This window comes from Oryzias melastigma, linkage group LG11, assembly GCF_002922805.2.
Source record: "Oryzias melastigma strain HK-1 linkage group LG11, ASM292280v2, whole genome shotgun sequence".
NCBI lineage: Eukaryota > Metazoa > Chordata > Actinopteri > Beloniformes > Adrianichthyidae > Oryzias > Oryzias melastigma.
In genome coordinates, this window is record NC_050522.1 from 21801027 (window position 1) to 21811591 (window position 10565).

General features: G+C 34.8%; 2 protein-coding genes across 2 annotated transcripts in view; both read right to left on the reverse strand.

Annotated features, from left to right (window-relative positions):
• LOC112162504 (oxidized low-density lipoprotein receptor 1) overlaps positions 1-3956 on the reverse strand; it is an 11067-nt gene extending 7111 nt beyond the window's left edge. Inside the window, exons 1-3 of the mRNA XM_024298279.2 lie at positions 1468-3956; positions 606-719; positions 350-412 (exon numbers count right to left, since the gene is read on the reverse strand). Coding sequence (XP_024154047.1) covers positions 350-412; positions 606-719; positions 1468-1720 — 430 coding nt within the window. The 5' untranslated portion in view covers positions 1721-3956. The remainder of the gene's footprint in view (positions 1-349; positions 413-605; positions 720-1467) is intronic.
• Positions 3957-4172: 216 nt separating this feature from the next.
• Positions 4173-9010, reverse strand: LOC112162507 (CD209 antigen-like protein C). Its single transcript, XM_024298284.2, has 7 exons — positions 8848-9010; positions 7495-7611; positions 7266-7328; positions 6306-6359; positions 6030-6172; positions 5484-5596; positions 4173-5322 (listed from the first exon to the last, which is right to left on the reverse strand). The coding sequence occupies exons 1-7, from the start codon at positions 9008-9010 to the stop codon at positions 5199-5201; spliced, it is 777 nt and encodes a 258-aa protein (XP_024154052.2). The 3' UTR covers positions 4173-5198.
• Between the last annotated feature and the right edge of the window lie 1555 nt (positions 9011-10565).

Sequence of the window (10565 nt, forward strand, 5' to 3'; positions counted from 1 at the left end):
TGGTATTAGGGGGTTGATTTTTATTTTTAACAAGAGGGTATTTTTATTGTGTTGTTTTTTTTTATGTACAGCACTTTGAAATGTATTTGTTTATATGAAAAGTGCTCTATAAATAAAATCAATTTGAATTTGAATTTGAATTTGTTAAACAGTGACAGGAAACTGATAATAAGGTGTAAAAAAAAAAGTACCCACTTTTATGTAATACCCAGAATGTAGTGTATAAATATATATCCCTTTAAGATTAACTGCCTCTATATTTTCTGAATTACAACATGTTTAACCCAGTTTGCATGGTGAAATCAAGTGATAAAATATTGATGATTTGGGTGTTTTTAATTATTCTCACCTTCAAACTTGTTATTCTGCTTCTCCACATTCTTCTGCAGATTGCTGATGCTGACTACCATGTCTGGAAAATGGCAATCGTTGGTTAAAAAAACACTCAAATGTTAAATAATTTAAAGTTTTCATTGTGCTTGAAAGTTAAATGTCACTAAAACACATTCTTTAAGAGGAAAATAAAAGTCCCTGCTGCTATTTTGAGGTTTTAAATAAACTGTTATGTAAACCTAATGATGTAGAGTTGTTAGAGTTCATCTTACAGCTTGAGGATAGAATGATGATCACAGTTGACAGGACAGTACACAGTGCCAGCAGACACCATTTATCACATCTGGACCTTTTCTGGACTTTAGGAATCGCCTCTGTTTGTGGAGCTACAAGAGAAAAATAAAGAGAGATTTTGACTTTCAGAGAAAAAACATTGTTCTTTGATAAAACAATCCTGATCAAAATCTTAAGACCAGTTAAAAAATGCTCCTGGACCTCAACAAGGTTCTGAAATGAGCTTAAAAATATATATATATAAAGGGACACAGGTGTTTTAAACAGTAGCTGGCTATGTGTTCCCTAAACCTTTCATGAACAATTGCATCAGATGAGCCAAGAATAGTTATTTGGGTGATCAACAAGAATGTTGGAGCAACTTCTGACTGAGTTTAGACTCTGTCTTTATGTTTTGAGAACATAACTGTTTTATTGGTTTTACACTTTTGATGAGCTGATGAACAACACATTTTAGTTAAATTGATGTTTTATATAAATTGTTTACTAAAAATGTTTGGCCTTGTGTTCCCATTTCTTCTTTTTATATTTTGAAGCTCTACTTAGAGCAGGGGGTCAAACTCCAGGCCCTCGAGGGCTCCTACTGGCTTTCCAGAAATCCTGCCTAATCTTCTGCTGATGATTTGGATCAGGTGTGTTTAACCAATAAGAAGCTTCAATGGCAGGTTGGTTGGAAAACCTGTTGGACACAGACCCTCGAGGCCTGGATTCCGGCACCCCTGACTTAGAACCTTGTTCCAATCTAGACATGTAAGATGCAAATTCTTGCAATTTCTAAGCTGTTATTGAGATTTTGATCATCACTACACGCTGCGATGGAGAAGATTCGTTCACTCTTACCTTGTTCTGGTGACTGATCCCTGGTGGTGTTCTCCACAGATTCGTAAGCTTCATTGTAGATTGTCACCTCACACTCTTCCCAGTCTGATGAGTCTTCTTGCTGATTTCTGTTGTATCTGACCTTCTTTGAGAAATCTGGTTTAGCATAAATACCTGAGGACATCTTGTTGAGGCTGATGCAACAGAAGAGGTGCTGCAGCTGCGTTAACACTCGGACGTTAACTGAAGTGATTTGTTGCAGAAAGTGAAACATTTTCTCACTTTGTGCTGAAGATAGAACAATTTCCTGTTAACCATCTGCTAAAATACTTTGAGGAAGTAGGAGCACTGAAGTATAAAAATGCATCACCTCCAGTTTGTTTTTTATCCTGTTTATTATACATAAAATGCAACATTAAAATATCAAATAAGAAAACATGCTCTTCAAAAAGCATAAATTAAATCTTCACAGGAAATGTTACTTTTTCTTGTTCTCCAAGTTTTTGTACTTTAGGTCCTCTTGGTGCCTGTAGTATTCAGAGCACTCAGGCAGTAAACCCAAAACTGAAGGAGTGGCTACAGCAGACCATGAAAGATACCACACAGGAAGCTGCCAGTCCTCTGGTAGAGGACCTGAACTTGAGAAACTACCCACAGAGTAATTTATACATGCATAAACGGATACATTTACTGTATATAATTTTCTATACAGTCTCATACACGTGTGAATGATCCCATCATATCTCTTCTTAATCATGGACATGATTTGCACTTATAAATACATACCACATGACACATTTAATCTAATAAATATTATTTTTATGAAAGAAAATATTTATAAATTGCTTGAAAAGGAGTCGGAGGAAGTGAACTCTTATAGTCCCCTCTAATGTTGTTCCTCATTTGATCATCCTTCTTAGACACGTCCTCGGTGCAGTTTTAGCAGCTTTTTTAGAATGACAGAAGTAAAAAAAAATACAAGAAGTTATGTTTGCTCTCGTTTTTAAAGGACGATACCATGAAAAAACAACTTTTTCAGTTTTAAGTTTATCATACTGTTTGCTCATCACTATAAACAACCCCAAAGCAGTATTTTGATCCATTCACGCATTTCTGTATCAACGCAAAATCAAAGACTTGGTGAAAGCGAGATGAGGCACAACACATCTACAGATGTGTTTTATCACAGGTTCTGGGATGAGGAGTTTGCAGATGAGCCATACAACTACTGTGCAGAGTCCATACAATGGTATTTCTCCTTGTTTTGAATTGTTAAATTCTAACTCCATGTCAGGCTTTGGTGTGCGCACACAATTGCAGGACAGCTGTCAGCTCCAAAAACGTGTCTTTAATAGCATAAAATCCAAAAACTAAGGAAGAGCACAAAGCAGCGTTAATTTCGTTGACGAAAAATTTACGTCATCAACGACATTTTTCACCCAACGAAAACGAAACAAAAACTCCCGTCCAGACACGAAAACCTTAACTAAATTGACAGACATTTTCGTCAACGGATAAAAACGAAATGAAAATGCTCTTCGAAGACGACATCCAATCATAGCGACTGCTGGTAGAGGAGGGCGGGGGCAAATGTAAAGCAATTTAATCAGAACACAGAGCCCTGGAGCCCCCGGGAAGACGCTAATTTATTGAATTCTGTCTGTGATATAGGTGAAAAATGTCTACTCCGGGTAGAAAAAGACGAGTACATATATGGACAAATTTTACATTTAACACGACCTTCAATAAGACGTTGTGTACGTTGTGTGGAGTGACCATCACAGGCAAAAACACAAGAAAACCTGAAGCGATGTTTGCAGACAAGCCAGCCTGAAATCCACGGAAAGGTAAACGTACAAACACGATTATTTCCAGCGTATTGGGCTGAATCCGAATCCTCCCCAACCCTTCTAACTGTAGCTTCATTTTAAAGAGTAGGATTATCTGACATAGTTGTTTGAAGGGGTTACTCTCGCCAAGCTAAGTAGCGCCGGTACTGTGTGGTAGAGAAGCACTTTTCTTCATGCTGGTGAAGCTCTGAAGCACAGAGGTTTACATTTAAATATAAGTCTTGCTTTATTGTTTAAGCATGACGTTTGTTAAGTTATAAAGCAATGTTGTTTCCGAGCGCTAGCAGCTCCGCTGCTTCTTCAGATCAACAAGCAGTCAGTGTTTTAATCTCCAACTCCATCACTTCTTACACGACAACATCGCCCTCCATTGGTTGGTGGTGGTATTACAGTTCACCACACTCATGCTGTTCAAGCACATATAACATGCTTAAACGTGTCCTGGACAGCTTACTCCCCATGGTTTTTTTAATGCATTTTTTTTTCCTTAACGTTCAGACAATTATAATAAGGCTTGTGTTATTTACACATATTTACATGTGACCAGCGCAGAATGTGATGGAAATTCATGTTTTGTCCACACGTAATACGTGCAGCCAAGATTCCGTTGCTGCATTTCTGGAACGCATTTTAAGTTTGTCCATGTCTGGATTTTTTTTGTTGGCTGCACGTATTTAAAATTAAACTTTTAAGTTAAAGTCCCATTAACTGTCACGCTCATAAATGCGTGAAATGTGTTCTCCACATTGTTAAAAAAAAATAAACAGAACTGAAACCAAGTGACTCGCAAATCATGGTCTGGGGACCAGTGCCTTTTCGTTCACATCAGTCCTAAAGATGTGCTATAAAGTGTATTTAAGAGCTGCAACACAGCGTATCCATGTAGAAGCTACACTTTTATTTTGAAAAACTCCCAGACGTTGTTTCTACATCCGTGTTGGTCTCTTGACTCAAACAGTCCAGAAAGTGCAGAGGACCCTCAAGCTCCCATCACCAGAGCTATGAGGAAAAACAACCAACAAAGGGATTTAAACATACATTTACTGTGTTTATTTACATCCTCATACACATTACACTTATACATACATAATAGGAAACATTGAATATTAAGTTTTTCAAATAACGTTACATGAAAAGTAATGAGAGGAAGTAACCTTTATAATTCCCACCTCCTCTAATGTTGATCCACATTTGCTCCTTCTCTTTTAACCTTTCTTCAGTAGAAAGTCTCAGGAGCTTTCAGAATGACAGAGAAGTCTTAAAAAAGTAAAAGAAGAAGCAGCACAGCGGAAACCGTGTTTTGGGGGCTTATTAAAACACACATTTATGCATCAAACTAGAAAAATCTGACCTCAATGCTTAGAAAGCATTAAATAAAAACACAGAGACCCAAAACAGGAATATATTACAATAAAACTCAACTCTCCATCATAAACTCCTTTAATACTAAATCAAAATCATAAGAAAGTAAATTAACAAAATGTAAAAAAAATATTTACTTCACTTTCAAGATGTAACTTTTCCTTTTTTTTGTAGAAGCTGTTTATTTGATATAGATTACTTTTTTCTCCTTGTTCAGGCAGTAACTAAACCTGTGTCTAAACTACAGCTCTAAGTTAGTTTGTTTTAATTGAATTTATTATAGTTTACTGTTTATCTGAGTCATTTTTAGCTGATATTTTAAACATGGTGAAGTTGTTCTATAAATGAAAGCTTCATTTCTCTGAAAAAATAAAAACAACCTTCCTTTAAGCAATAGTTTGTACAAGTAAACACAAAGAAATATAAAAAAGATAAAACATACATGTAAATACATTACAAAACAGTTACATTAATGTAACAGCTCAGTAACAAGATGAGCCGTTACATAAATTTAACTGTTTTGTAATAGGATCCAGCATTTTATTTCTCACAGATCCAGTTTCTGTTGCTTGTTTGGTAGTGTTGTGTCCATTTCCCTTCATCACTTAAACATACTGCATTGTAGCTGTAGTTTGGATCTTTTGGAAAATTCTCTTCCCAGAACCTGTAATAAAACATTCTGTTTACATCTGGTTAAAGTTTTGATCATAAACTTGTGTGAAATATGATGTTAAAAACATTTTCTGTATTTACTTTGAAAGGATTTCACACATTTACAGGTTCAGTCTTGATTTCTGTAATGTTGTAAAAGAAATAAAGTCTTACGTTTCTGTCAGCGGTGATCCATCCACCCATTTCCATTCAGATTTATATGATGAGCCTTCAGCATACAGACCAATCCAAAAATCCTTATTCGGATTCATTTTAGAAACAAACTCCTAGTAAACAAAAGAAAATGTTCTTTCTTAATACAATGCTTCAGCTTCCGTTCATACAAAATGTCTAACAAAAAATGTAATGAAAAAATGTGTTTCCTCAAGGAATTATCAATCGAATAATATCTATTGATCATCCTAAATACTGATGAATGTTCATCTGAAAAAAGTTAGTTATTTTGTATGTTTTTGTCTTCAGGACAGACAGTTCATTTCTAATTAATCACAATTTAACTTATTTATAATTAACAAATTATAAACTGGAAGAAAAGATTTTGTTACATTTGAACTTTTATTTGAAATATTAAATGACAAACATGAAATCTGAGTTTGTGAGGAGCATTTCAGCTGGAATCCATCAGCATCCAGACAACAGCAGCACACATACAAGTGAAGAATACAAGAAGCTGGAAGTAACTTGTGTGAACACACTTACCTGTTCCTCTTTGCTGTTGATGACCAGCAGATCAGCTTCTTTATCCTGACAAAACCTTCTGCTGTCAGTCCAAGTTTTCTTCTCGATGGATTTATAGTAGCAGCTGGTTCTAAATCTCACCCATAAGTCTGGACACAGTTTGCCTTAAGGAGAGTAAAATAATGCTGGGTTTACTTTCTGGTTTCATTTGTATTTTCAAGTATATTAAAATAAAAGGTAAAAAAAACAAGATCAAAGTAAACTGATTTATTCTATTAGTTTTTGGTCTTTTCTCACGTTCAATCTTGTTTTTCAGCTGTTTTAGTTCATACAAAAGAGTGTTGTTGATACCTGAAAGACAGCAGACATCTATTTGTTATTAGTTTGAACTTAAATGATCAATCAAATGACCTCCAACAGATAAAAAGCAATGTTTACTTTTTGAAGGGCTGATCATCCTTTGGGAAAACACTGAGCCTCATGTTTTGTTGTCATTGTAATGACAGATTGATTGATAAATAATTAATGCAGGATCATAAAAAGCTTTGACATGTTTTGAAAATACTTGTTTACAAGTTTGATACAAAAATTTTACTTTTGAAAAAAATGAAGTCTGTCAAAAGAAATAGTTGGAGTTTTTATATTGTAAGGATCATTACAATAGCAAAATGTGTTCAGTCGTGTTCATCAATACACCTGTCTACCGTCAACCAAAACACCAAAACACAGAATCCTTCTAAAGGAGCGATGAGTATCAGTATATGGAGTTAATAAATGGAATATATTAAGAACAGAAATTAAAAATGCCACAGTATCAAGTTTTGAAAACAACATTAAAATAGTCTTATCAATGACTATAAATCTATTTAGTACAAATAAAAACTACTCATCACAGAGGTATGGAATTCATTTTGCACTGGTTTATGTTTGTAACTGTAAATTTTTGTTCTTCTTTCCTAATCTTCTACTATCGTATCCTAAATCAGCAGAATGTTTTGTGTTTTTCTTTCTTAATATTTGATGTATTGAGTTCTTAAAAGGGGTAGATAAAATACGTTTTTCTTCTTCCTGTCCCCTTTTTATTAAATTGTGTATCCTGCCTTCACCCAGAAGTGGCCGGGTTAGGCCACAGCGGGGCCTAACCCACTGACCCCAAAAGGGACAAGACGGAGTAGAAAATGGATGGCATTAATACATTAGGTAAAATCAAGTAAAATAAAAAAAATAGATTATTTAGATGTTTTTAATTTTTCTCACCTTCAGAGAGTAGCTTCTGCTCCTGTACTTTCTTCTGTAGATTGCTAATGTTGACTGCCATGTCTGCAAAATTGCATTATTGGTTAAAAAGAGAAAGTTGATTAAATTCAAGCTTACATTGTGGTTTAAGGTTAAAGTCAATAAAACATTTTGAAATTGGAAAAAGTCCCTGCAGCTATTTTGAAGTTTTAAATAAACTATGATGTTGAGGTGTTAGATTTTATCTTACAGCTTGAGGATAGAATGATGAGCACAGCTAACAGGACCGTGCACAGCACCAACAGACACCACTTTTCACATCTGCAGCATCTTTTCTGGACTTCAGGACATGGCTCTGTTTGTGGAACTACAAGAGAAAAATAAAGGGAACTTGACTTTCAGTTAAGAAATTACATAAATTTGCATGTATCACAAATTGACTTTAACAAAGTTCTAAAGAGAACCTTGCAAAAAATGCAAAAAAGAAAGAGGAGCAAGAGAACAAATATTTTGGTTGCCAGTATATTAAAAAATGGTAATGAAATAGGCTGTTTATCTGCTGAACAAATGTTTAAGACCATATAATTTTAAAAGCCAGAATTTGTCAAAATTTGCATTACAGGTCTCCATAGTTCTTGTTGAGTAATCACCCTATCAAGGTTTCTTGATGGCAAAGGCAAAAAAGCTCAATTTATTAGAATATGACAGGATTGTTGAGCTGCATAACCAAAGTCTCACAGAATGTGCCATTGATGCTGAGGTTGGATGAAGTAAAACAGTAGTTTAGAATTGTTTTTAAATATCCTGAGGGTTACAGATCATTAAAGTCAAATTCCAAACCCAAAGAAACGTCACTGGCACTGAGCCTGAGGATCCTAATTAAGACCATCACTGGTGCTGACTGTTGCCCAGTAACAATCTGACGAGAAGGGCTTAGAAGACAAAATGCATCTTCAAAACGACACAAAACTGCCCAGTTGGACTTTGCAACCCCCTGAAACATTTTCTACACAACACAGTGGAGGAGGAGCTATCATGGTCTGGGGTACTTCTTCCTTCAATGGAAAAATTGAGCTTTAGGTTGTGCAAGAGCATCAAACCACAGCCGGTTATGAGATGTTGCAGGGAGCATTTCCGGTGATTGAAGGGGCTCCTCTGTGTGGTGATGACTGGGTTTTTCAACAGGACAATGCTGCAGTTTACTATAAAGACAACTAACTTTTTTCAGAAATGTACCTTCTTCTGTAACATTTTACAAAAACTGACATCAGTTCCAGACAGGCCACTTAGTACAACCTTCCTTAAAGCCTTTAAGAAAAACTTGCATCAAACATGACAAAGCAAGTTTTTAAGGTGATCAACAAGAACGGTATTGTTACTGAGTGTGGACCCTGTAATTTCTGTTTTGAGGATATCACAGAGTTTTATTGTGCTATGGTCCTACACTTTTGATCAGTTTATGAACAGCATTTCTTCTTTTTACATTTTGAAGATTTACTTAAAACCTTATTGCAAAATGCAAATTGATGCAATTTCTTAACCAGTATTGATATTTTGATCAGCATTGCATGTCTGGAATGGAGAATATTTCATTCACTCTTACCTTGTTCTGGTGACTGATCCTTGGTGGTGTACTCCACAGATTCGTACGCTTCGTTATAAATTTTCACCTCACACTCATCCCAGTCTGATGAGTCTTCTTGCTGCTTTCTGTCGTATCTGACCTTCTTAGAGAGATCTGGTTGGGCATAAATATCTGAGGACATCTTGTAGAGGTTGATGCAGTACAAAAGGTGCTGCAGCTGCGTTACCACCCGTACATTGACTGAAGTACTATGTTGCAGAAAGTGAAACATTTACTCACTTTGTGCTGAAGACAGGATTTCCTGTTTAATCATCTATTTCTGTGAAAATACTTTGAGGAAGTGGCAGTACCAAAGTTTAAAATCTCTACACATCCAGTTTCTGGAGTTTTTCTGCTGGTGGTCTTTAAAATTGAATAAGAAAAAAATTAAGTAACAGGAAATGTGTTTTTTAGAAAAGCAAAATATAACAAATTGCTTACCGTGTGCACAGGAAATGTTACTTTTTCTTGTTCTCAAGTTTTCTAAAATAATCTAAATAAACTTTAGTTCCACAAGTCTTTTAGGTAACTTAAAAAGTACTTTTCCTTTATAAGGTTCAAAAAAATTAACAGCCTTTACAATCCTTTTGCCATCTTGTTACCAAAAACAAACAAAAAATAATAATAACAATAAATTAATAAAAAAAAGTACTTTTGGGCAACTTTAGAATGCTGCCCCCAAAATAGATTGTTAAGAAAGCACAACATCTTTTTTTTAAACTCAAAATTACAATACTTTGTTTTCCTTTAATGTTTCTGTAGGGGGGTCTACAATTGATCATATTTTCTTCCATAAAATATTGTAGAACAAACTAAAAAAAACTTAACCAACATAACTTCAAGTTCACACTTTTATAAAACCTGTACACTCATCTTAAGCCACACTTGTGTTTTTTTCATCATCTTTCTAAAACAAGGGAAATGAAAGTAAACTGAAAAAAGAGAAACAATGTACTGCATGCTGCTAAAGTACAGAACAGGACTCTGCAGCTCTAAAAAAAAATGCCTTAAAGTTCCCTTATTTCTCCAAATGCTCATTTGCAACCAGCTGCTTGTTTCTGCCCTTATTATTGAATTTTGTGACTTCCTGTAAGCATTTTACAGCTTTTTATGTTAAGCAATTTTACTTTTACGAGGACATCTTAAATGACTCTTTCTTAAAAAGTTGCACTCAGTTTCCTAATTGATCTTTTTTAGTTTTCAGCCATAGAATGTTAATAGCTGTTAATTTCCTGTCAAAGCTTTTTTACACTTCATTTATTTTGAATGATGCTGGCATGCACTAAAGTAAATTGTAATTTGTTGTAACAGTTTTTGTTGTTGCATATGATTTATAGCATTTTAGAGCAACTTAAAGTAATCTGCACCTTAAATTACCAAATGAACCTCGTGACAAAACAAACCTGCAACTGTTTTTAGGTTGCATGCCTGCTGCTAGAACCCACAGCATTATCCAACGTCTGCATGAGTCAATAGGCGACTTAAAGAGTCAACATGCAACCTGAAGACATTTCAAAGTCCAAAAAAAAATTGGATTTATGAAAAGTTGTTTTCCACATTCATTCTCTTTCCTGCTTCATCTCGTGTCAGACAAAATGTAAATTTCTTTTTTGTTTTAGAAATCTCTTAAAAAAACTTTAAGTTTTATTTTATTTATCTTTTATTTATCTTTGTTTTAATGTGTGGTTTTTCCTTCC

Excerpts from the sequence above, each read along its gene's own strand:
- LOC112162507 (XM_024298284.2), bottom strand. The coding sequence starts at position 9,010 with ATGTCCTCAGATATTTATGCCCAACCAGATCTCTCTAAGAAGGTCAGA. Across the intron at positions 7,612-8,847 it reads GGATCAGTCACCAGAACAAG|TTCCACAAACAGAGCCATGT; the intron begins GTAAGAGTGAAT and ends TTTCTCTTGTAG. Across the intron at positions 5,323-5,483 it reads GGATCACCGCTGACAGAAAC|GTTCTGGGAAGAGAATTTTC; the intron begins GTAAGACTTTAT and ends GTTTTATTACAG.